The sequence below is a fragment of the Myripristis murdjan genome, chromosome 14 (assembly GCF_902150065.1).
Source record: "Myripristis murdjan chromosome 14, fMyrMur1.1, whole genome shotgun sequence".
Classification (NCBI taxonomy): domain Eukaryota; kingdom Metazoa; phylum Chordata; class Actinopteri; order Holocentriformes; family Holocentridae; genus Myripristis; species Myripristis murdjan.
In genome coordinates this window covers 29,556,266-29,583,396 of record NC_043993.1, presented here as the reverse complement: position 1 = coordinate 29,583,396, position 27,131 = coordinate 29,556,266, and the positions used below count along the sequence as shown (strand labels likewise).

The 27,131-nt window shown below is 39.3% G+C and overlaps 1 protein-coding gene across 1 annotated transcript in view; it reads right to left on the bottom strand.

The window, feature by feature from the left end:
- The window catches only part of LOC115371009 (junctional adhesion molecule C-like), a 78,753-nt gene extending 53,361 nt beyond the window's left edge, over positions 1 to 25,392 (bottom strand). Inside the window, exon 1 of the mRNA XM_030068125.1 lies at positions 25,219 to 25,392. Coding sequence (XP_029923985.1) covers positions 25,219 to 25,392 — 174 coding nt within the window. The remainder of the gene's footprint in view (positions 1 to 25,218) is intronic.
- Positions 25,393 to 27,131: the final 1,739 nt, after the last annotated feature.

Below are 27,131 nucleotides of genomic sequence, written 5' to 3'. Positions count from 1 at the left end.
CATGGTTAAGATAAAAAAGGTTCATCATCATCGTAAAGATAAAAAAAGGTTCATCATCATCGTAAAGATAAAAAAAGGTTCATCATCATGGTTAAGATAATAAAGGTTCATCATCATCATTAAGGTTTAGAAAAAGTTTGTCATCATGGTTAAGGTTTGGAAAAGGTTCATCATCATGGTTAAGGTTAGGAAATGGTAAACATTCTGAAAAAATAGCCAACATTCACTAATATTAGCTGACTAACATTCGTTACATTAGCTGTTGATCTGCTCCCTTCATATTATGCTATAACACTTGTCAATGTGATGTTTAAACATATCCGTGGTTTGCAGAATATAAAATGCCAACATTTATTTTTTTCCTGGTGACAGCGAAAGTGTGTGTGTGTTTTCCATTAGCCGTTGGAAAAAGAGAATATAATTCGCTCATCCACTGTTTGTGTAGCTTGGCAACTAAAGTAGCTAATCTGTGTGTGCTGGTAAATATTTTAGCTACAGTTATGCTGAGCTACCATAGGACAGCATGTTTTCTCAACAGCTTTGGAATAAATTAATATTGGTTAATGCTAAAAAAAAATAATAAAAAAAATACTTTGGCTAACAGGCTACTATGATAATTTTCTCTAAAATTTAATTGGTCAAAATGTTGTTGTTGTTTTTTTCACAGCAGCCGTTTTGACCTGGAATGGCAGGTAAACACGGCTGTTACTAATGGCATCGAACAGAGCCAGGGTCCTGGTGCTGGAAAGGCTCTGGTATACTTAAATGGAACACAACCTTAATTAATGTCATTAGCAACACCCGTGTTTACCTGCTATTTCATGTCAAACTGGCTGCTGTGAAAAAGGTCTATTGCAATAACCACTTTACACCAAAATGGGCTCAATTATACAGCCATTAAACTATACTATCAAAACTGATTTGATAAATATATATGGAGGTAAATATTAGGAACTTGAACTGTGATTGGCAAAAACGGATATGAAAAACGTCCCTTTCAAATTCACAAGCTCTTCCTGCAGTGTAAGTCAAGTCTTGACTTTCCATTTGTAAGTTCACTTTGTCGCAAACCAATGTGTTCTGGTTAAATTAGCACCTTTTGGCTCACACCAAGTGGGGTGTCATTGCAGCCAAAGAGTGAGCAGGACTCCTGTGATATACTGATCATGTTGGAGAGTCAAAATCACCAAACATGTCCGTGCTAACACAAATGGCTACAGTTTTTGGAAGCTCCATTCCCTGTAAGGCAGGGAATTGAAACCTTTTTTTGTTAAGGTGACAAAAAAATACTCTATATAGTTATGGCGGTGAAGTATTCCTTTAATTGATGCAGTAAGGGTCTGTTTTGCATTTTTCATGTTGTGAACCACCAGTGGTTTACCTCTATCAGATGAAAACCTGCATTAACTTTCCCCCCCACATCAGCTCTGGTCAAGGCTACCATTATGAAGGGATGAAGGGGGACGAAGAATTTGGAAACCATTTTTACTGCCATGTGACGACTCCTGTAGCTTCACTGTTTGATCAAAACGGGGTTTTTTTGTCACTTAGACAACATTTGGTTCTCCCCGAGGTTCTGGCATGTGAGAAACTGTCTTAATCCAACTTGGTTTTCCTTTATCATTGCAGATTAGTCCAAAAATCATGTCACTGCTGTTGCGAACTGGGAGAAGATCAAGTTTTCTACAGGGAGATTGAGGCTTTTGTGTTTGCAAAATTATGTCAGGCTCTTGGTCTCATCATAGAAGGGCTACACATCTATTCTCGGTGAAAATGAAAGAGTCAGATATCTGCTTTCCCACCGCTCCTTTAGCATATCACTCCGAGGACTGAAGACCTTTCACTATTCAAGGCGAGGCTGTAAATCTCACTAAAGCTGACCGCATTACGTTTGCTCATTGTAAAGCTATTTTCGACTCCTTTAAGAGAAATGGCTAAGCTGCCACCTAAAATATCTGAAAAAAAAAAAAAAAAATCAAACTATCTGCTTTAACAGGGACTGTTCAATCTGTCCCCATCTGGACTGATAGACAAGATTCCCCTGCTTAGGAGAGCAAATGTGTTTAAGGAAGACAAATGGGAGGAGGGGACCCACTTTGTAGCCTCTAATCAAAACTCCTGCATTGTTTCCAAAGCAGCGAGCTTAGCCATATATAATTTCCTTTCTCTCTAAATGAATGTCTGTCAGATTTGCCATCATTTGCATTTTGGCAAAGAACTTGTGAAATAATAAATGCACCAGGATACTGAACAGGGAGAGGAGTGGAAACATGATCTCCTCCAATTAATGATCTTTCTTTCATGTTGGAGCTCTCATTTTCTTACAAAGGCTGTCCTCAAATATTTCCAGATTTGGGTCAATTGCCTGTAGTTTTTCAGCCACGTTAATGGATATTAATGAGCCATAATCCATTTCATTACGATAGCCCACTTATACTATCTGTCAGGACAGGAGAAATCATTCCTCTGGTGCTATGGTGAATCAAAAATGACAATCGACACAGCAGATCAAGCTTTCTCATGCCTCGTGACAGGATACATCCAGTCTCATTTGTCTACTGCATGATGCTCAGTGCCACATGCATGTAAACAAGGCTGCAGACATGTTGATCCTGAGGATACAGGGTCACAGATACTTCCAGAGAAAGTGTTTTAAGTAGAGAGGCTGCTGTAAACTTTACCGGCCGTGTAGATGAAGCCGCTGTACCATGACAGATCTCATGAATTAAGAAGTGCTCTTATTAACTCGAGCGAGCCACAGTCAAAAGCGATCTGCAGCGTGCCATTTCTCATTTCCTGGCCACGTTTAACTCCTGTTTGGCCACAAATAAGGGGACAGAGAGGCTGTGTGCCAGCGGTTCGGGTGGAGTAAGAGTCAAAGCGGAGGCTGTGGAGGCTGGCTCTCTCCACCAGGAGTGCAGCGCAGACAGAAACGCAGGCCAGATGCATCTCAATTCCAATTAGGTAATGGGAGCTGACAGCAGGCATGAGCGAGCCACACATGGACCCGGAGCCGGAGCAGAGGACGGGATGGATCTTTACAAGATGCATTTCACAGCCTCCCTGGCCGTGGATCTTGAGGAGGGGAAGGCAGGTGGTTACGCCGGAATCAAAAATTAATAGCAGTGAAGAGAGTCGGGAGATATGAGAAATGTGAGAGCAGGAGAGGGTGGAAGAAATGTGAGAGGAATATGAGGGAGCGGCATACGGAAAGGCAGGGAGAGAATGATTTCGAAACCAGGATGTTGGAGAGTTTGTAATAAACAGGACAAGCAAGAGGCTGAGATGGAGCCAAAAGAAAATTGATTGTCAGAGGGAGGGAGTTTTTTTTTTTTTTCCCCCCCTCGTCTTATGTCATTCCAACATCCAACAAAAGGAGGACATCCCAACAAAGTTCCAGCCCAAACTAGCTGAGGGTCAATGCAGCTACAGCTCAGTGGCTTTAATTTATATGGGTGGCATTGCTCTTAAGGGGGAAAACAACACCAACAGTAAATAGGCTTTTATACGAGTAAAATTTAGTGTCATAGATAAAACATCAATCACCCTCCTTAACCAGCCTGTCAAGCATGTGCTCTCTCTCTCTCTCTCCATCACACACACACAAACACACACACACACACACTCACACACAAACACTCACACGCAAACACCAACCACTGTGAACTGACAGACTGAATGGACCTTGCTAATCTGCTCATGGTCACTAATATAAGCTATTCAGGCTATCAAGCTGAATTTTGCACATCTGTCATTTCTGCCTCTTTTCGATGTAATGACCTAGCTGTGCTTTTCACATCTGTTTGCACGATGCCAGCGCCGCTCCAGAAAAACAATTACTCAGCACTGACGTTACCGTGTGTTTACTCTGCTGTCGTGCGGGGCATGTTGTCTACCACACATGGAAGGTCCTGCTAAATTTAGTCATGCACCCAGATTATCAATCCTGTGTTGGGCACCTGGCTTATCGTGTATCGGTTCAGCTGAGCAGGTCCAAGGTGGACTGCTGGACTTAGTAAAACCGACTGGTGTTCTTAAATTATCTTTGCAAATGCTCAGATGATAAAAACTACTGAAATCAAGAAATCAAGAAAATCAAGAAATCTGAAGAATCTAATTTTGAGGGCAGATTGATGAAATTTCCTGAATATTGTGATTGTGTATTTTTACATAGCTAGCCAGTTAACTAGACAGACAGATAGATAGATAGATAGATAGATAGATAGATAGATATGCTATGTTATGTCGACCGAAAACAGAGCTTTTTTGAAAATGATGGTTTAACGTTGCAGTGTGGCCAGAGAAAATGGTGACAACCGAGGGTTTTTTTGTGATGTATGACAGATAATGTATGACTGTCACATGATCCTGGCTGGAACCTGTGTTTTTGTATGGATGGCCAACTTTTCGAAAACTTTGTGAAAACACTATAGACAGAATACAATTTGACACGTAAATGGCATTTTCAAATTTCTCTGAATTAGTGTGGAGGCCTTGCTCAGACTGCAGGCAAATCAGATTTGTTTCTCAGGTCAGATCTGTAAGATAGACTGACTGCACTGCTATTTATTTTGTGTGTCCCACACATTACCAACCTATCTGCATGGGTTGCTGTGGTAACAACGTAGGCGTCAGTGACTACGTACGCTGGAGACGCAGCTTTCCAACGCAGAGGTGGGAGAAATGTACAGCCTCCTCTAAAGTGCCAGTAGACGATTTATTTCAGTGTCTGTTGCTCTCTGTGGTGTTTTCATACCGCTGTGCTGGTAGCAGCATGGATTCTGTTCAGCCGTTCTGATGCATGATTTGATGATTTGTCGCGTTGCAAGTGACGCAAAAGACAGTTGATCTGAGCAGCCACAGCGTTCAGACTGAGACGCATCTATAGAAATATGAGTGGAATCGCATTTTAAAACCACCTTCAGATGTGGTTTGCAAAACATTTCACCTCATCAGTGCTCACTGTAGGCCTACACTGTATGCACAATAGTGATATTCTCTGATTTCTACCCTTCGTGGTGGTCACATCTTAATAGAAATCAGAAACTAGCCGATTCAATCAGGATCGCTGCATTTTGTGTCAGACTGAAGCTTCCTGAGGCTCATAAACCCCTGCACTTAAATCATGGATGTCTGGCAGACGTGTCCTGAAATTCAGACATTTAAACTCTGATGGATTTTTATCTCCATGTTTTTGAGAGAGGGTTTAATAAGCTCAGGGAACATAGTGATATTTTGAATCAGAACTACTTTACCACTCTTGCAAAAAGCTTTTGCTGCAGTCCAAGGTTAAGATATTTCAATACGTTTACTGTAAATTCATGATGAATAGTGATAATAATAATTGTGAATCTGCTGTGTTCTTTTGTATGATTAGCAAACAATATTCACACTTCACTTTAACATTTCAACATGGGAGGCACTGAAATTCATTCAAACACTGCTAATCGAATCTGATAAGGAGAAATATGCATAAGTCATTATGAGTCTACACATCCACATTTAATAACTTTTTGTATGGATTGAAGATGGCAGCAATGTTTTATTCATATAATGAATTTATGCTTCCTCTTAAACCAAATAAAAAAAAAAAAAAAAAAAACAAGCTTTGCCTAGCTCATTTAAACGGATGAATCACTGCATGCAGACCAGTAACAAAGAACATTTTTTAAAAACCTAGAGTCTCATTTGTGATGCATTTCCTTGCATAAGCCAGGGAACATAACAAATTGCATAATTTATGGTAAAAAAAAAAAAAAAAAAAAAAAAAAGCTTAACTGGAGCGGCAATCTAAAGCGTTCAAGTTACAATTATACAGAATGTATAGTCAAATTTTTGTATGGCATTTATTAAAAAAATTACTCACCCTATTTCAACTCTGCAGCACACTCAATTTGACTGAGTTAAAGATAAATACCTAATTAAAGGTGATGTAGGAGAGATGTTAAAAGCTTGTTTCAAAACCTCTCTGATGATATAAAACCTGTCACCCCAATGGGATAGTATGGAAACGGATTAATTAAACACTTTTAATGCACCGGCCAAGGTCAGAGTTAATCAGACAGAGCAGCAGCAAATATGAATACAAACACATTTCCCATGCATTTTTTTTGTCTTATCATAAGAACTTACACGTGACCTCTGTCCCGTGTTAGTGCCAATGTTGTTAAGGAAGGAAACACTGTACTTCTTGCACCCTCTACTTATCATTGTTTCTTGTTTATTTTGTCTCTTTTTTTCATCAGGATTTCAATCAGTGATTATTACATTTATCTGCATAACTATTTCCTTTCCAGCCTTGCTTGTAAGCTTTCCCGTTCATCAGTGAAATAACCACGTTAATGCCTCTGGGATTGGGGTTGACAGGAAACTTGTCATGCGTCCTTACTGGTCCGTGTTTTCGCTTTGCCTTTATTCTTTTCAGGCATCATCACACAGCCCTGATAGGGGTCACGTTCTGGATTTCTGCATTATGATGTTAATATGAGGCTTTGGCCGACTCAACCCCCTCACACATGCAAGACTCAATCGGATGAGCCCTGCTCCACCTGTCCCTCTTTTCCAGTTGCCAAGACTGACCGAATGTCTCTACTCTCTGCCCACAGCTGTCACAAATCCCAGCATGCCTGGCGTACATGGTACACGGGATGCTCATGCCAGCAAATTGCCCCGTCGTTTGGGTCGGCGCTCATCTGAGCAACAGAGTGCGCCGTTGGCACCCCCGCAGTGGCGCCAGGCCAGCGTCACTGCCGATTTGGTTCCCGACCTCCTCCTGCTGACCTCACTTATGTGCTTGTAATGTGCTAACATCTGTACAGAAAGGCAAGTCCGCTTTGGGCAGAGATAGAAAAAGAGAAATATGGGCTGGCCCTGTGCCATGCCTCCAGATGCTCGGGTACAGTATGCTAGGCTCAGTGTCACCCGGGTCTGCTCCGCTGCTCTCTCTCAGCCCCCCCGCCTCTGTTTGCCCACGATAAGGCGAGACGCTCACTGAGCTAATGCTAATTAACATGGTTTGGGATTAGATTGCATCTGGCTTGTTTGCATCTCTTCATTTCATCATGCAAGCTCGCTGTCCCCACCAAGGTGAACCAAACAAGGCAGATAACGCTTTGAGGTTTTTCTTGACGTCTGTTTATCACCGATTGGTTTAACAATTTCATGATGCGCTTTAATGATATATCAAATTTAAAGTGCTGATATGTGGGCAGAGAATGATTTCGAAACGGTTTAACGGGCAGAGGATTTAATCTTTATTTTTAGGTTCTGTGTCAATTTCCTCACTGGTGTTAAACATCATGATGTTCTCAGAGACAATAAAATAAACAGCGACTACAACTCAAACATGCAGGGAAGCCACTTTCTTGTGTTAGATTTGAACGTCAATGTAAAAAATGGCTTACATTCCTGTGCAGCAAAGCAAACTCGACTGATTGAATGAACTATATACAGTCAGATTGAATATGTGACTATTATGTTCAAATTTCCAATAAAAAAAAAGTGAAAGTCAAGTGTTGGGCAATTCTGGATATCTTCATCTGTGTCCTATCACTTAGATGAACCATACAAGCTGCTGATTGTCAGAAGTGTGTGGAAAACCAGCTGATGATAATGTCTGCTATTTCCCCTCATCCAAAAAATAAATAATGATAGAGAATTTTTTTTTTTTTTCAACTCTGCATCAACTTTGCAATAAGTAGCTTTTATCTAATTAAAATCAAGCAGCACAGGTCTCACACCCCTCACCCCCATACAAACGCCAATAGTGAGAAGAAGTCTTGAATCTGTTTTAAAAGTGGTTATAAATGGGGAGGGCACAGAACTGCCTCTCCAGCTTTTGATGTTATCCTTGTGATAACTAAAAACCAGAGCCAGAAGACCTGAGAGACAAAGCTGGCTCTTACACATTAGAAATGTATTGTGGTGCCAAACCAAGAGGAGATTTATAGACCAATAGCAGAATCTTGGAGTGAATTCGGGGTTTTACTGGAAACCATGCAGCTCTTTGAGAACAGGTGTGATACGATCAGTTTTTCTAGTCTCAGTCAGCCGAGCTGAAGCTTGCTGAACGAGCTGCAGTCGACCCAAAATGTTTTCTTAATGATCAGAACCGAGATCATTGGTGATAAAACCACAAACAAGTTTTTTTTTTTTAGAGTCTGACTGTAACAGGAAAGCTCTAACTTTAGAAATAATTTTAGGTGGTGGAATGCAGTTCTTGTGCCACCTTCAATAGAGACTGCAAGATACAAATACATAGGGCATTTATACAGCAGCTTATTATGACCTATAATTATGTTTTAAAGTTAAGCGACCTCTAGCGATCCTGTAAATAATGAGACTGTGGTGTAGAGTTAAGGGAGCGACTGAGTCTGCATAAGGAGGCTGGTGGGTTGGTGGATGGGTCAATCAGCACAACTTTAACTCAGCTGACCTGAAATCAAAACCTGTCTCAAGCTAAATCAGTGCTCATTATGAGGCAGCTATAGCGAACATTAGCTTTTGTAACCTTAACCCTGACCTTTTCCTAACCTTAACCACGTATTTTGTTGTTGTTTGTTTTCTGTGTCTACAACATCTATTGCACGTCTGTCCGTCCTGGGGAGGGATCCCTCCTCTGTTGCTCCCCTGAGGTTTCTTCCTATTTTTCTCCCTGTTAAAGGGTTTTTTTAGGGAGTTGTTCCTCATCCGATGTGAGGGTCTAAGGACAGAGGATGTTGTTTTTCCTGTAAAGCCCTTTGAGACAAATTTGTAATTTGTGATTCTGGGTTATATAAATAAATACAATTGAATTGAATTGAATTGAATTGAATTGAATTGAATTTTTACTGGCTGGCTAGGTAGTTTGCTCAGGAAATGCTCCTGTTGGCATATTAGAGAGTTGAAACAAACAACCTAAGTGGTCGTATGGGTTGTTCCTTTCATGTGACCTTGAAAATTCAGATCAGCATCCGTAATTAACCCAAAGTTTCTGACCTGGTCGCTGCTTCATAGAAAGAGGGAATCTAAGTGAGGACAAAGTTGTTGTCTGTGCAGCTGCAAATCTCATCTTATTCTTATCTCATCTCATTCCCAGTGCACAGTGATATATAGAGCTGTGTATCATCTGCATAAATGTGGTATTACGTTTGTGCAGTATGACAGAACAACTGAATAACAGGAACGCGACAATGCTTTAACCACAGTTTTAATACTGTATGCGAAGTGTTTGCATTAATGCTGATTTATTGGCCAAGTCTCCCACTGCAGCTGCCAGCATGGTTGACCTGAACTTTATTATCAGATGAAAGAGCTAAAATGCTTTTACACTGTGACTTGATAATTGTTCAGAAAAAAAACCAAAACAAAACAAACCATGTAAATCTGTTGAATCTCCGGGAGCAAATACACAAAACTGTAACAGAATGGGGTGAGCGTGTACTTTCTGACTTTATGAATAAATTAAAATATAATCAAGCAGCATAAATAATCTCAGGCCCAAGTAGAAGCGACAGACATACAGTATTTACAATGTTTCAAGAGAGAAACGGACCACCAGCTCTCTTTCTCTCTCTCTGGGTGCCCAGTTAGTGAAAGACAAACGCTTGCTCTCAACTTCCACTAACTATCCAGGGAGACTCTATTGTCATAGCATGGTTCTCTCAAAGACGAACATTCATGACAGTAAATATTTAATATGTAAGCTTTCTTATAATGAAATGTTAACTACATGCTGGTATCACATGACCAAGTCATTCCAGTACCTAATTATTTTATATTATACACAGTCCGCTGCAGAGATATGGTTCAACGTGATAGCAAATGTTGTGACAGCAAACATCAGATATGAAGGCTGCTTGCTTGTTACTGAACAGTGTTTTAGACAAAGTACAAGCCTCTCTATTATCATATTAAAGCTTCTGCAGAGAATGGATTTTATGGCAGCAAATACTGGATATGTAAGCTGTTGAATAACCCTTTAAAGACTTTGAAAAAAATGTTCCGCACACCATGTGTTTGAGAAGATAGTTGTTTTCCTCTGAACTGTATCTTCCACCTCAGGAGTGACCATGACCAATGCTGGACTGAGTGTGAAATACCACATTTGCATTGCATTGATCTCTTTATTTTGGGGTAGGAATAAGTCACGTATGAGTCAGTGAAAGTGAATAAATGATATCAGGGACCCTGAAAGCACTTTAGTAAATCTTTTTAGCTGGTACTTGAAAAAGTGCCAGTGGTGCCGACGGCTATAAATGTTGTAAGGTCTTCAAATGTTTTGGGGAATGTAATCCATGGGAATGTAACACCTCACTAATCTTTTCAAACACTGTTTTTTTTGTTTGTGTGTGTTTTGCTATAATTGGAAGTCTTTCTTGTTATTACAGTGAAACCAGCTGAAAATCAGCTTGTGGCACAATAGTTTACAGTGTAAGTGCTGCAAAGCAAAAACTCCCTTGGCACCGGCCCACCTGTGCACATCGTAGCTGATATAGAGGAAACTACTCTTCCTGGATTCCAATTATAAACACTGGTTATATAAGATGATTTATTACTAGTGCTCCCTGACTTTTTTTTTTTTTTTTTTTTTTTACTAGGTGCTCATTAGCCATTAGAAAGATAAGCATGTTCAATCTGCCTTGAAAATAACATCTCCATTGGGAGCCTCTTCCTGCCTAAACAAATTTATGGCCGTGAGATTACACATGCACAGTTGCGGAGCCCTCTGCTAAACACACACACACACACACACACACACACACACACACATACACACGCACTTGGAGGCATTCCCTCATCAACAGGGGGGTCAAAGGCGGTGATTTTCTGACCATGCATTAGTAGAAGGCAGTAAAGAAGCCACACAACTGGTTGTTTTTCCATAACCGTTACCTGTAAAAAGCTCATTTACATACTTATTAAGAATTAGGAGTGAAAGCACGGATAACTGTGGTGCAAACGCTGTTGCACAATGAATTTTATTTGCATTCATTAATATAAAACAGTAAAGATTTTGGTGGCTTATTGACCAAGCAAAGACATTATAGGTTGCTTACTTGGCAAGCTTTAGATGTATCTGTTTTAGAGCTGTCATCCAGCTTCGTTTGGTTTTTCCCTGAAATATTAGCGATTTTCTGGCTCAGAGCTGTTATCATTAGTTTGAATTAAAAGTTATTTCTGCATAAACGACTGCTCAAACATTGTATACTTGATTTTATTTGCATTCAGGTTGTGTAATCTAAAATTTAGCTTAAGTAACAGTTACAGCCAAATCCAGCATAGGAAATTATAGGAAATGTCATATTGAGCTTCTCAGAAATATGTAGAATTCATGTCACTTGACTTTCAATGGATAAATCTTCAGAAAAAAATGGGCTAGACGATCTCATCAAGAGTGCATTGGGATTTTGAGCTGGTACATTAGCTCACTCGCTGACGTGCACATAAAAGATACATAAATGTGTAATTAATCCACAAATCAGCTTCTCAGTGACTGCAAGCAAAGCTACAGTGTCGTGACAGTTTGACTGGGTGTCTACTTTTGTGAAGAGATATAAATGATAGGCCAGTGTTTTTGAGATATGGAGATATATATATATGTGTGTGTGTGACTGAACATGATGAGAGAGCAGGGTGAGGTTAGAGATGTGTGATGGAATGAAAAGGAAGAGTGAATGTGAACAAATGTTTGGGTGTGTGCAGGGGTGAGATTATGGAGGAATGCTGACGGTCCAGGCCAGTCTCCATTGTGGACTCTGAGAGGATTTTCTGCACAATTTTTAGCTCCATACACAACTTGAATAGATGATCCACGGTTAACAAGCACCTTCACGTGCCCTGTCCTTTCATGTCTCTTTGAACCCCGAGGGTCAACAGGTAGCACATGTCGGCGATGAATCATTTACCAAAGTAACATACACGTCTGTCATTTTCCATCACACACAATACAAGTAAACATGTAATTGCTTTCAAAAGAATGTGCAAGGGGTTTGGCTTTTTTTTTTTTTTTTTTTTTTTTTTTAATCACACTGCCATTCGAAGCTTAGTGTCATAAACACAAAAATTTAGGGTAATACCCCTCTTTATTAACTTTAGGTCATGAAATAATTAATACAACTGAAATTATTAATTTTAGAAAAGTACTATGAAGATATTACAGCCAAACATATTGCAGATATGCTATAATGTACGTCCTACCCTGTCTCACGCAAGTTTGAGCAATAGGAATTTAATCTACAGATTTGTGTCCATGGACACGAATTAAGGTTAGAGAAAGGTAATGGTTAAGGTATAAAAGGTAATAGTAACATTAGACAAAGGAAATATTTAAGGTTATAGAAAGATAATGTTATGGTTAAGGTTAGCAAAAGGTAATGGTTAAGGTAAGAGAGGGAATAGTTAAGTTTAGGGAAAGGTAATAATTAAGGTCAGGTAATGGTTAAACTAAGTGAAAGGTAATGGTTGAGGTTAGAGAGATGTCATGATTAAGGTTAGAAGAAGATAATGGTTAATGTTAAAAAAGGTAATGTAACATTAGGCAAAGGTAATGTTTAATGTGAGAGAAAGATAATGGTTACAGTTAAGGTTAAAGAAAAGTAATGGTTAAGGTTAGAAAAGGATCATGGTTAAAGTTTGAAAAAGGTGATGGTTAATGTTAAAGAAATGTAACAGTTAAGGTTAGGAAAAGAGAAAAGTAACGGTTAAAGTCATACTGTCTCAGCCCACGGTGCGTGTAAAAGGAATGAAACTGAAAATACTTCCAATTGAAATACATTACTCTGAAAGTCGTGCTGACTGTCACGTCCAGATTTGTGTCCACGGATAAAAACTGGAAATTAAATTTCATGATTACTTGGAGGCTGGGCAGGGAGATCAGAATTAAACAAAACAAAACAAAACAAAACAAAACAAAACAAAACAAAAAACAAAAAAATCTATAGTAACACCATAAGAAGAAAATACTACACAGTAGTATAAGTCCATTTAAAAGAAACTGTATTATATTAGGATTTTAGTGGGTTTTTTGTTGATTTTTTTTTTTTTTTTTTTTTTTTTTTTTTTTTTTTTTTTTATGATATTTGGTCAGTATAAATGTTAGTAGATTGCTGTCTTGGTAAACAGATGGTGAAGGACATAATGCTTCATATAGACTCCAGTATCCTGAATATGTCTATTAATCCTTATTCCTCACTCTGGACCCTCAAGGTGATCTAGCTGCTTGATTCAAAGTTTGATGAGGCCACCGTTTTCCTTGAGGTGACTCTGGGTAATTTTAGGCCATCAAAAAAAAACCCACAAAATATTACCACATTCAACCATCACATATATCTTTTGCATCCTCAAGAGTGTCAGCTTTACAACCAGGTCTTAATCCCAATGCTGTAACTGAACCATAGACAGTTCTGAATGTTTTTTTTTCATTTGGCTTAAAATGCATGTGGATCAATTCTTGAATCAACTACCATGACAGGCATAAATTAGAATAAAATAAGAATAAAATAAGTCACAATCAGAAATGAACCTAAATCTCATGTTATTTTTGTCTAATTTGCCAGCCAGCCTGTCAGCCTAACATGGGTGTTATCTATAGTTTCCATGGATTCGCTGTCGTCACGTGGCTTTACATCTCTCAGCAGTATTAAATATAGCCTGAGGGTCAGGGATGTATTGGAGGCTAAGCCCACCTAAGCTCTCTTTACCCATCTTTTTTATTTACAGAATAGAGTTTACCAGCTTCTCCGGCTGACATAAATCTTCGTGACATAAATTCAGAGTATACACAGTAGTAAACAGGGGCAAGTTGATTTAAGTTGTATAACAGGGTCCGTTAAGGGCAATGAAACATGGATTAATGCCTTTAAAATATAGATACATGTTGTGATATAACATACATTGGTGGTTCACTGACTGGAGGTCACAGTTCACCCATCGTTTTGCTTAACGCTAGATTAGAACCTATTTAAGAAATCCAGCCCTTTTTTTCATGAATATACCACACATTTTCTCTCTCCTGCTTGTTTACTTCTGTGCATGAGTAAACACACACACACACACACACACACTCTCATTTCCGCTCACTGGCAGAAAACCTATCATTACCACTCATTACCAGTTAGCTTCCCTATGATTATTTCATTTCCATGAGTGGAGTCATTTTGGTTTCATTTCATTTTTATTTCCCATGTCGTTTCATGGATCTTCTGGTGGTTCCATCATTTTCACCCATGTCTTTTTTTTTTCTATAGTCATTTTGATTCTATTATCTAGTCCGTGTGTCTTTGACTGTCGTCTTCATTTTTTGTTATTTTGTCTTTTTATGTATGAAATTTGATGAAATTTTGTAGTTGTTGTTATTTTTGATGCATGAAATTTTGTTCGGAATTTTTTTTTTTAATGGATTTTTAGTTTTTGTAATCAATGCTGTAGTTATCACTCTGCAAACTAAAAGCTTTAAAATGTATCCTGACAAAAATTCTGATGCATTTTAAGGCCCAGGGGATCCAACCTTTACGTGGGAATTATCGTGTGTAGAACAATCCTTTCCACTATTGCTGCAGTCATGATGTCAAATATTATTTATATATTTAAGGGAAAAAAACATTGCTGCAGGGCATGGCTATATTTTCAGAAAAATCCCGTCAGCAAGGCTGTGACCCTTAGCTTAATCCACTGTTTCCACCCGCTCGCAGCCCCAACGCCACAGAGAAAACCCTCGCTGCTCCCCTCCCCTTATAGGAGAGAACAGAAACCCTCCTTTGCTAAATGCTCAAATGACAGTCTTAGCCCAGGGGGTGGTAAGCAGAAAAGCCTGTGAAAGTGATTTAATTGCTCTGTCAGGTCAGTGAAAGCTCACGGTGTACCTGTTAGTGCGATACACCTGCCCACAGCAAAATCACTTACATTCAGTCCTGGATGAAATGAGATGGGGGCAGCGGGGTCCGTGTAAATTGGCCCTGACAGCGGAGAGGAATCATCGAAGAAAAGCGCCTGGCTGCAGCGCACTGGCAGCCAGCATTTGACACAGTGTAATATCCCCCTAGATTTAATGCCCCTCTCTGTTCTTGCGCTGTTATTGCTCCTGGTCCTTTAGACTGCTGTCTCACTTTAAAGCTGTGGTGCGGCAGGTGAATCTCCTATGTTTTATTGGGGCTGGACTTTTTCTGGCTCACACACACGCAGCTTCCTTAAGGTCAAGTGTTCCCATGTGAGGAACACAACAAGTCCTCCAACCCACACAACCACATACGTCACTTGTTCTCACCCTCTACAGGCTCATTTACACTCCTTTTACGTAAGAAAATAAATATTTCTCTGTCAAATGATGTAACCGTCACTGCCCACATACTTTGATGCGTCCTTTATGTTGGCATGGATGTTCAGCGATACATCCACTAGGGGGCAGCGCAGAGTCAAACGTTATTAACAACAACAAACGTGGTTATAGTGGAGGAGGTCGTAATAACGTAAATGCTACAAAGAGGCAAAAGTGGAGGCGGCGTGGTAGGCGGCAGTGGTCGGTGAGAATTCTTTTCTCTAATTTTATCAAATTTTTAAATTTCTTCTCGCTCATAAACTGGTCCCGCTTAATCTATTGGCTACACTGCCCCCCCTTGACTTCTGGTGGTACTGCTCCGTTTCGTCCGCATCCGTAAACATTCTGTAAATGCACAGAAATAAAGTTGTCGTCCGTATCTGTTTTCATATCTGTATTGATATTCATATTTAGCGTTATGTGTAAATGAGCCTTGATACGACCAAAAGGAGTTTTTCTGTTTGGAGTTTGGATTTTAATTTCGGATCAGAGGAGTGAAAGTCAAGTTAACCGACCCATTTGCAACCCCACCAGCCTCCTTACATAGATTTAGAGGCTTGATTAATACTGCACCACAGTGCTGCCAGAGGTTAGAGGTCACGTGATTGAAAACATAACTATAGGCTGTAATGATCTGCTTGCACAAATGACATGGGGTCGATTTTTTTTTTTTCCAGAGGACAGTCTTGAAGGACATGAACGCAGCAATCACTGATAGGACTCTCTCTTTAAGCTATGAACATGCTTTTGTTAATGCAGCTTAGACTATGAGTTTTCTGAACATGTAATTCCATAATATCACTGTCAGCAAACAGATTGCGCCTCAGAAAAAAAAAAAACAAAAACAGGTTACACATATAATTCCCGAGCTTGATCAGATATGTCCGTTAATCTCCTGTAAGAAAGAGGGGATTTCATTGTAAGAGCTGTGTGTTTTACAGTGCAGCATGTTGACATTGTGCATCCAGTCACTGTGCACATATGATCACAGCACACAGCAGCATGCAGAGGAGCAGGTGTGTTTATAGTGAAATGCTGCACTCTTGAGGCTGGCTTGAGTCTGCACTATTAAATCCAATTACATCCAGTTCACATTCTGTCAATAATATATTGGGCTTTTCTTTGTTTTTTTAAACGCAGGGATTTATGTTTATCATCACTGTTTTCACTTCCTGTAGTTCTGGTAAGTTTGTCTGTCCATTTTTTACTTCATTATGTATCACATTAGCAAGATTAAATGCGGCATGCAGCAAAAAGCCTGCATATTTAAAGCACTGGCCGCTGCTTGGCACTGGAGCATGTGCACCAACTGGCAGGAAATTTCACCGGGCAGACATTCATTTTTTAAAAATGTATTATTATTATTATTATTATTATTATTATTATTATTATTATTTTATTTTTTTGCATTTGCATTTGCTTTAACCCCTCTTGGTAGATTTAAAGTGCAGATAGAGGCGATTTCATGATGACTGGAGTCAATGAATTGATATGATGAACATCCACTCATACAATATAAAACATCTTCTGGCAAGCACAAAAAAGCCATGCAAACAAATAAAATGATATCTCACCAGTGTGCAAAACTGAGCAGCATGATGCAGTACAATCTGAAACAACTGACAAAAAAGTAAAGCACTATCATTATGGTAATCTGCGCATGCAATAAATAGCTGCTTACCTAAACAAATAAAAACAAAATTCAACACTTACAAAATCACAGGCTATCTCTAAGTAAAACATCAAGGAAATTTTGATTAAAGTAGCACATGTATCGCTATTCATACATCCACCCACATGTCGATTACATTATAATAAAAGATTTATGTCAGTATCCAAGACTGTAACTAAATGACTTTTTTTTGTTTTCTACACCATAGCCTTCATTGTCTCCATATGTAATTTTGTTGAGATGTTAGTGGTATGTGTCTTTTACAGAAAAACACACTGGAGCACCCTGAAGATATTCATAAGGAGTTATGGAGCACATGACACATGAAGAGGAAGCACGAGGCCTGTTTTCCACAAAGGTAACAACTTTTTTCTGTTTGTTTCTCTGGTTCAAATGCTTTTTGTATTAAATAATGCAAATATCATTACATCTCCAGCTGCACTGACAACTCAATAAATAGCACAAACAATTCATCTTAATGTCAGTGTTATTGACTTATTAAACTTAAACATTAAACTTCAAGTCAACTCTTGTTTGCTTGTGTCCTCTCATTCACTGTTTTAGCTTCATATATGAAGAAGAGTTAACCAACAGCGCCCCCTTGTGACAGCAGCACAGACTCACATAAACAGACACTGCATGCAGTTCAGTTGCATTCGACTATGTATTTCTTCAGCTGGACTCAAACTGTCACATTTAGCCTTGGTCACTCTTTAATGTGATGCATTATCTCAACATGGGTATGTTTCACACACAGGTACTGCAGACTGTCCTGACACAGACAACTACTCTGCATCGAATGAATCTAGCTGTTTGAGGAGCTTCGGCATCATAATTAGGGGTCCAATCTCTGAAGGTGTTGGAGCCCTATTGTCATTGATTGATTGGTTGTTTGATGATTGATTAATTTTCCATCTGACACTTCAAAACTGTAAGAGCTACAGCAACCAAACTTGGCAGCTAGGTCACTATGCAGGCAACAAAGGTTATACCAGTTACTAAGATGGTGGTGCTATAATAACATATTTACATTTTGACCCATAACTCTTGATCTATTAGTGGTAACAACAGAATTAGTTGGTGCTATAAGAGTAAAAAGTTTGTCTCAGAGCCAGGAATTTGCATTTGCACATTTTCCACATGTTCACACATCATGTCCAATTCATTGTATAAACTTTTGTTGTGATTGCCAAAAAGAAGCTTGGGTTAACAAATTAAAATTGCAGTCAAAACTCAATAAAGAAAGAAAGAAAGAAAGAAAGAAAGAAAAACATTAAAATGACCCCACATGTCCAAGAGAACTGATTTTTCTTTTCTTTTCTTTTCTTTTCTATTTTTCCACTGATGTGTCACAAAAGTTTGCATCACTGTAGCCCACGGTCAACTCACAAGTCTGTCTCTATATTTTTCAAAATGTGAAACATGGTGTCATATCCGTTTGTTATATCCTACTGTATTTTCTACTATGTGTGCATTTTCTGTTTTGCCAAATTGATGCCAAAATATATGACACCTGAAATCAACAGAATGATGAGATTATTTTTTGCCCCCAGAATTTTATTTAACATTTTATTTGTTGTGAATATCTGAAGTTAAAGTTGCTGAGCTGCCATGAAAAACCTGACGGCATTTCACCAATAGGAGGTGCTGATTCTTCTCTTTTCACTCATTGTCAGCTGAGTTGTGGTAAAGGCTTATTTTTTATGAAACACAATGATTGATACATTTGGTCTGGTAAACAAGTTATAGACTCAGGTTCAATTTTACAAATGAAGCTTTAACTCACTGCTATGCTCTTCAGGAGACTCAAGAGTTAATGCAGATCTCCAAATCATGTTTGTGCTAATTTTGTTCTGCGTTCTGCTACTGACTTGTTATTTATTTCCTTTGCCTCTGGCAAGTACCAGGGAGAATTATTTGTTGTAATACATGACTTGACTTTATATGAGCTTAATATTCTAAACACAGTGAATTTGCATGTCTTGTCGGTTTCAGTGCAGGGGATCGGCTTATAAAAATATCATATCAAAATTGTGCATACTGTGCATGCATTCACACACACATAGACTTGGACATGTGCTGTATCTTGTGAAGGAAAAATTAATCTCCTCTCTCTCTTTCTGTTGCTGTTTCAATCCACATCCAATATGGATTTTTCACATGTATTATTTGCAGCACTGTGTTAATCATGAGGATGTCCATATAAAAGGAATAAACCAAACATTCACTGATATCTCAAATAGCCTCATTTGAAATATTAATCATCATGAGTCAAACAATTTGGTTTATTTACTGTTTACAAAGTCTTTTTTCCCCCAGAAATCTCAAGAACAGATGTGCAAAATAGCAAAAATACATTAAAACAGACTTCACATTTTCCTGTAACCTCAGACATTTCAGTCAAACGAATGTCTCTTTTGCTCCTCTAATCTAATTAAGTGTATCATTTGTGATGTCAAAACTGGCTCTGCTCCACTGACAACAAATTTGAGACTGACTTTACAGGCACAATAAGGCATTGTTTGAGCTTTTACACCCAAATGAGCCTCATCTCCTCGTAGTGGTAACAGTCATGAAGCAGAAAATGCACTTTTCCATTAGAATCGCTCTGGATCATTACACCTTTCAGTCCCCAGCTCACTGCGAACACAGCAGCTCCACGATTCAGAATGTCATCATTATTTAGAGACCGAAGACTCCCTTACAGTCCATGCATTCAAAACCTATAGGATTGATGTGAATTGTCATCTAAATGTACACAAAGCTCCGGGTGTAATACCCACCGACCTCCTTGCAGAGACTGAAAATGATCTTCAAAGTTTGTTGGAGATTGTTGGCTGTTGGTGTAACAAACAGAGACTGAGGATGAATGAAGATAAAACCCAGGCTATACATTTCACGCTTCCTTTCACTTCCAGAGGAGAACAGAAATTGTGACCTTGGAGAGGTTGAAAATGAAATGCACTTTTTTTTTTTTTTTATTGTCCACTATATCATAATTAGGGGCCGGGCAGCCTAAGCTGCCAGGTCCCTCTTGTATTCCTGAGTGTTCTTCTTTCTTTCTTTCTTTCTTTCTTTCTTTCTTTCTTTCTTCCTCCCACTTCTCATGTGTGAAAAATCACCAAATTTTGCACAAAGGTCCAGTTCCATGCCAGATTACCTCAGATGCAAACACAAGCCAATAGTCCTGATGGTGGCGCTACAGCAAGCCTCTAAATTTCAAAACTTTGAAAATTCATAACAAATCCACCATATGTGCTACAGCTTTGCGACTTTCACCAAATGTAGCCCCAATACTGAAGAAACTTTTGTACATCTAAACCTTTTGCAAATTATGTGATCCATCACTCTATTTTTTTCAAAAACTGTAAAACTTATTAAACCTATCTCCTCCCACAATTTTTGCTCAAATGTCACCAAACCTGCTACAGAGCATCTTCAAAGTGTCCTACACAAACGATCCACACAGATTTTTGATTTATCAAAAATTGAGCCTACAGTGCATCAAAATGTTTGACTGTGAGCAGTAGCTACCGTAAACATACACTTGCAAATTCTTGGCAACTAAATCTTCAATGTTCATGAAAAAATTGACAAAATTTTGGAGTCATGGTAGATGATGTGTGGCAAATTTCAGAATTTTATCTCAAAAACTCAATTTTTGACAGCATTTTGAATTTTGCCCTTGTGAACAATTGCAATGCAAGAATGGCATTTTTAAACATCAGTTTTTCACTTATGGAGCAAATCAATCATTGTTAAAAACAAATGATCAACATCTCCATGCCGTCTAGATTTTTGTGTTCATAACTGAATTTTTGACAGCTGTTTAAAATCTGCCTTTCCATGCATGGATGGCTGCTGTCCTGCATGTCAGTGATTGGCTCAGTCAGTTTGTGAAGCTACATATGAAATTTTAGCTCAGTGAGATAGAGGCCAGTCCTCTGTGTCGAAGATTGTGAGTTCAAGCCTCAGCTTGTGCAACATTCCCATGTGCCAAAACTCATCAGACTTTGCACAAAGGTCCAGTCCCATGCCAGATTTCCTAAGCTGAAAAATACAAGCCAATAGTCCTGATGATGGTGCTAGAGCAAGCCTCAAAACTTCAAAAAAAAATTATAATAAATCAATCATATGTGCTACAGCTTTGCAACTTTCATCAAAATGTAGCCCCAATACTGAAGACACCTTTATACCCTTCACAATTAAAGTCAGTTTTTCGCTTATGGAGCAAAAATCAATCATTGTTCAAAACAAATTACCAACATCTCCATGCTGTCTAGATGCAAGATGTGTATTTTCAGATTTTTGTCTTGATGACTGATTTTTTTTTTTTTTTTTTTCAGTGGTTTGAAATCTGCCTTTCCATGCATAGGCGGCTGCGATCATGTGACTGGCTGAGTCAATTTGTGAAGCCTCACATGAATTGACACTTGCCAGTTAGCTCAGTGAGGTAGAGCATTGTCCTTCATGCCAGAAATTGTGTGTTCAAGCCTTGACTGATACAAAATGCACATTAGAATGCCATCTTCCTATTCTCCACTTGTTGCTCAGAATTGCCTAAAATTGCCCAGCCCTGACCATTGCTGCACAGCAGCTATAATTCCAGATATAGGCTTTTCTTAACAGTGTCTGCAGGATGTTTTCCTTGACTGATGAATGACGGACTTCAGTTCCCGTTTAAAGTGCTTCACCTAGCTCAGTTTGTGTTGCTTCTCAGCAGTGCATGAGGATGCCTCGTGTTTAAAAGAGTTAGGAGTTTAGGGATCAGTCTGTGCCTCAGAAGTGGCAAAGTTATGTTTTAGAGCTGTGATGTCTGGATTGGTTGGTTTGGACTTTGTTTAACACAAATGAAGGTCTATTACACTTGTCCTTTCACTCTCATTATGTTCTTGTTCTTGTCTGTTATGTTTGGTAGTGCCTTGTTAGCTCATGCAGGCTGGGCACCTTTTATAAATAAATTACTACTACTACCTTCATGTACAGTTTGGCATTAGATCCTCGCACTGGTTTATTTCAGCTCTCAATTACAAGCTCCTGGTTTTGATGAGGCTGACAGCCCTCACCATGTAAAAACTCACACACCGACAGGACATGAACCAATTAGCTATGAAAGCGAGTGTGATCAAGTGACAGAGTGAGTGATTCACGCATCACTTCACACCTAGCATGAGCCAAAGTGTGTAGGTATGAAACCGCAAACAAGCACAAGCTCACCACCGCCAGACCTTCACCTTGGTGTCAAAACAGTGACCAAGGCCACCTGGCGAATGCTGACAGACACACTGCAGGAACCTGTATAATAGCAGTCTCTGTGCTCCATTGCTACAGTGCAGCCTGAAAGGGATTTTTTTGCAACTGCTTGTTTCTGCTTTTTTGGGTATGCAAGTCAAGAGGCTGCAGTCAGCTCCGCCAGTGAGAATTAATTCATTAACATGAGGGTCAATCCAAGCTTGGCTGGCTTAGTCCAAAATAGTGTCATACCAGTGAGTTATAGTCTTCTGGCCAATTATGAACCATTACATGATTATGAGACTATGGATTGTAACAACCCAAACAGGATCAAAACTAGGTTTTAAAAATCCAAGCCGAGGTAATTAACTCACTAAATTGCATTTTCTCCAATATTCCCTCAGTCCAGCAAGACTTGACTTCAATAACACCCCTCTGCAATGCCAACGCCAACATGCTGTGTCTTCATTTTGACAGATATCTCCCAGAACCCTACTGAAGCACCGCGTTCACACAGAGCATCGAGTTGTTAGTGCATCAAGACATTTTGCAGAAAGCATTTAAACATTCAGAGTTATTGCAGATGAGCTTTATCGATCCTGACCCGATACAGTTCAGCTCAGAAAGTCGGTAACAAGCTGCACACCAAGCAGAACACATTAAGCAGCCTAAAAACACGCACCATGTTCATCTTCACTTATTGTGACGGGAGTGCTCAGAAGTAAGATTAAAAGAAAAACACAGCAAACTTTTCCGTCAGTGGACTCTCATCAGTGCCGCTGAATGGACAATCAAAGACACTGACAACACCTGAAGGCAAGCAAGTGTAACAGATAGAAGAAATTACTACTAATCTTTGTAATTTTTGTTTCTTTTGTAATGTATTTTGTTGTAATATGTATTAATTTCACCAAAATCCCTCATTTGTTCTGTACTTGGTATTGGGAGTACTGTATTAAGTTGTGATTTAGCGCCCTCTACTGACCGTTAGCAGACATGCTGCTTCATTCCCCGTCTCTCGTCAGTCTGCGCTGGATTTGACTGAGAGAGGTATGTATTCAGGCCAGCGCGATCATAAAGTTTTAATTTTAGATTTTAATGTTGGTTTAAGTGCACACAGCAGGTTATTAATGCATAATATTGTTCTTGGAGATGGGTTGTGTAGTTTTGTTGTGCATTCTGCCAGTTAAAGCGAGTTTTGAGAATTTAAAAAACTAGCTTAAAACCGTTTTTTTTTTAGTAACCGTTATGTGGCTGGTTTTCGCCGTTTCATCTAATGAGATACACGCTTATGCTTGTCCTTTTTCTCATGTTAGGCGTGTTGAAAGCCCATGACAGAGTTTTGCTCTATTTTTGGACTCATTCAAACAGGTATGTTTATGCTGTACTCCCAGTATTACGTCCAGTAAATGTATTTTTCACTTTTGGTTTAGTGTGTTAGTGATTGTGTTTGAGGATAGATCCCGTGGCAGCCGTTGGCGCCGGTAAGAATGTTTAATCTTATGGTAAATGTATAACGTATTTTTTTTTTTTTTTTTAAACTTTTTATTTAGATTTTTTTTTAATCCATTGAACAGTATCTGAGACAAGATCAGTGATGTAAAAAAAAAAAAAAGTACAAAGCATATCACATACCTAGATATTGCTGCATATGATGCAAATGTATATCAAATATACATATACATTACACAGTGTAGTAATAAGGAAGAACAAACAGGATAAACAAATAGACAAACAAAAGTAAATTAAAAAAAATATATAAATAGGTAAATAAATAAATAAATGAAGAAATGATAAGATAATAAATAGAAAAGAAGGTAAATTCACATCGTGTCAGGGTCCATTTCCATTACTTAAAGAACAGCCTCAACAACCTAAATAGTTCACATTAAAAGGTATTTTCTGACCATGCTCCACCTCCGATCAAAAAGGTCCATTTTCAACTGTAATGATGCAGTCATTTTTTTCCATGAGATACACCTGTCTCAACCTCTGCTTCCATTCAGCCACAGTCGGTGATTTAACATTCTTCCAGTTTGCCGTTACATTTTTCTTGGCAACCAATAATAAAATATGCAAAATATATCTTTGGTCAGCAGTGAAAAGGTCGACCGGTATATGTATAACGTATTTTTGATGAGTGTTGCAACTGTTAACAAACACAGTAAGATGTTTTATTTCACATAGAAATTAACAATGGAAGTAAATGTTTTATTACGCATAGATAGATAGATAGATAAATTGATAGATTTGCTTTGTTGATCCCGAACTGGGAAATTATTTCATGCTATCGACTTCAAATCCCTGAAGTCTGTGCCTACAATTTTACCACCAAGATCTCAAAAGGGAACATACAAAAGAACAACCACACCATTTGCACCTTAACTCACAAATGCTAGACATCAACGGGGACTATCCAAGTGTTATCATATTATAATCACAGTGATGCTGCACACAGGAACGGGGTATCTTACAAAGTTCCCTTCCCACAATTTACATGGCAACAAACCATTTTGCAAAACGTGCAGAGGCTCTAAAGATTTCACAGTTTATAATCAAAATCCCTTCATTTTAAAATGTGAGGTCAGGGTTTCCCCCAGAAAACTTGTTAAGCCTGTTGGTTGTGCCGCTGGGGGTGGGGGGGTTGACTCCAATAATTTAACAACATGTTAAATTATTATTATTATTTTAAAAATGTAAATTACTTATCAAAGACACCTGTGATAACATACATTGAAAAATAAGCCAGAGTGATACCTCTTCTCTGAATAGACAAGCTAAGCCAGTATACTGCTGTTAGCCACTGAAAATAGAGCAGAGTGGCGACTCTTCACTTTGTTACACAATCTATGTCAGTGCGCTGCAGTAGCTGGAAATCTTCTGTGCCTTTGCCAGACATACGTTCATATTCCACTCAAAAACGATATTTCATTCAATTTATGTAAAATCCTGCCATATTCCGCATAGCGGCGCAACTTGGTGGGCATTATCCTGGTAATTTGTGCTCTGATGACGTGCTAACATCCGTGCTAACTCGCACTGGCTCTGCCTCATCATCGAGCCGTGGCTTGGTCGGCTCGCCAGGGATGCACTCCCCTCGGCCTGGGGGTGAACGAGCGGGCTCATCGTCTCCTCCACTGCTCCTCCGACTTCGGAAAAAGAAAGTGTTCACGTATCGACCATAAGATGTCGCCATTGCGCTTTCAACCGTATCACCAGATGCGGCAAGAAAAGCTTGGCGGCCCGCCAGGCCTATAAAGCACTGGGGGAAACCCTGGAGGTTTTGGTTGAAGCTAACAAAGTCATCACCATTCACAAAACTGACCTTGTTAATTGGCTGTAGGGCAAACACAACAGTGCTGCTGCCTTTAGGAAAACGAATGTGAACAACTTTATGACGGTGATGGAAGGAAGTTTGCGGTCTCTGAAAGTTCATTTTCATATCATAGTGGAACAAATGGAAAGCAAAAGGCAGGAAAAAATGATATCAGAGGTCTAAGATACGACTGCTTGATTTGGGAAAAGGTTTAGCAGAAACATGAAGCACTTACATTTTGTAGATATAAGGCTGAACATGTAGAATCACTGGTCTGGTCCTTTAAAGGCCTCCTCCAGTGATTTCTCTTGCCTGGATTGGTTGTGTCAGTTGCCTGTAATTAGTTGTTACCCCCATGTGATTGAGATTGTGATTGGTGGAGATAATCATACATGACTGAACTGAACAGGAGGGGATCATTAATAACAATCTGACTTCTTGTCCCAGAAGGTTCACCATGAGCTTGCATGCTGATGCAGCCTTTGTCCTCAGAGATGACTCCTTCCTCTTTCCAGCTTGGTGTGTGTATTCCACCATTGCAGTGAGAGTACAGTACAGGAAAAGAGAGGGAAGCAGAGGAGAAGAAGTTGGGGAGTCTCCTTAACATCACTGTGATGAATAGGCCAGGAAACCATGGCAACACCAGGCGGCGAAAACATTATTCTTTAGGCGTTTTTCTCTCTGCACATTACCAGCCAGCAGGCAAACTTCTACTGTTTACGTGCCGTAAGAAGGCAAGAACTCATTGTTGTGTAATAAAATGGATCTAAAAGCGACCTAACATGGGAAACAGGCACTTGTAGGGGACTGTTTTTGTTTTTTTTAGCGATAGATTACCGAGAGCTTTATCATGGTATGTTACATAACAATCAACGATCAATGAGTGATCTCAGAGTTATTAATTGTTCAATCACAATAAATCAACATCAACATTTTTTCTGTGGTAAAACTGGACCCTTGTAAAACCAAAAAAGCCTTGGTAGTGATGCTTGGTCCACGCTGACTTCCTCTCCTCCTGCAACTGGTGGGAATCTGAATCTGGAGGTTCACTGAGCTGGCCTGAGATGACCCAGCTCCCTCCTCTCCAATACTATCAAAGAGAGGTGCAAACAAAACACGTAGGAGCAGATGGGGGAGATGGAGAGGTGGATGACTCATTCAGAGGCCGACTTGTATCAAACACACACACACACGCACGCACACATGCACACGGTGAACAGGGGAATCAGGCGTGCGTGTCATTGAAGTGCATTATCAGCAAGTTGATGACAACACTGACAATGCTTGAAGGACAACAGGGACGGGGCGCTCGCTTGCATCAGGTGTTAGTGGGCGGCCGGTGAACACGTGATGTCAGAGGCTCGGGGAACAATGCCTGCTTCAGCTTGTACGGCACATGGCGTTGGCAGGACCAGAAAGGTCATTAACGTTAGTCATGGTTATTCACAGTTAGAGCCCACACACTGAAATATCACTCATTGAGTCATGTTAAGTTTCATGCTGGGGCGCTCGTCAGCATGGAGGCCAGCAGTGTTAGGGAGTAGCTGGTGAATTACATATAATTAAACATGCAGTTTAACTACATTTTACTGCAGGTTGCTGGTAGTTAAACTACATTC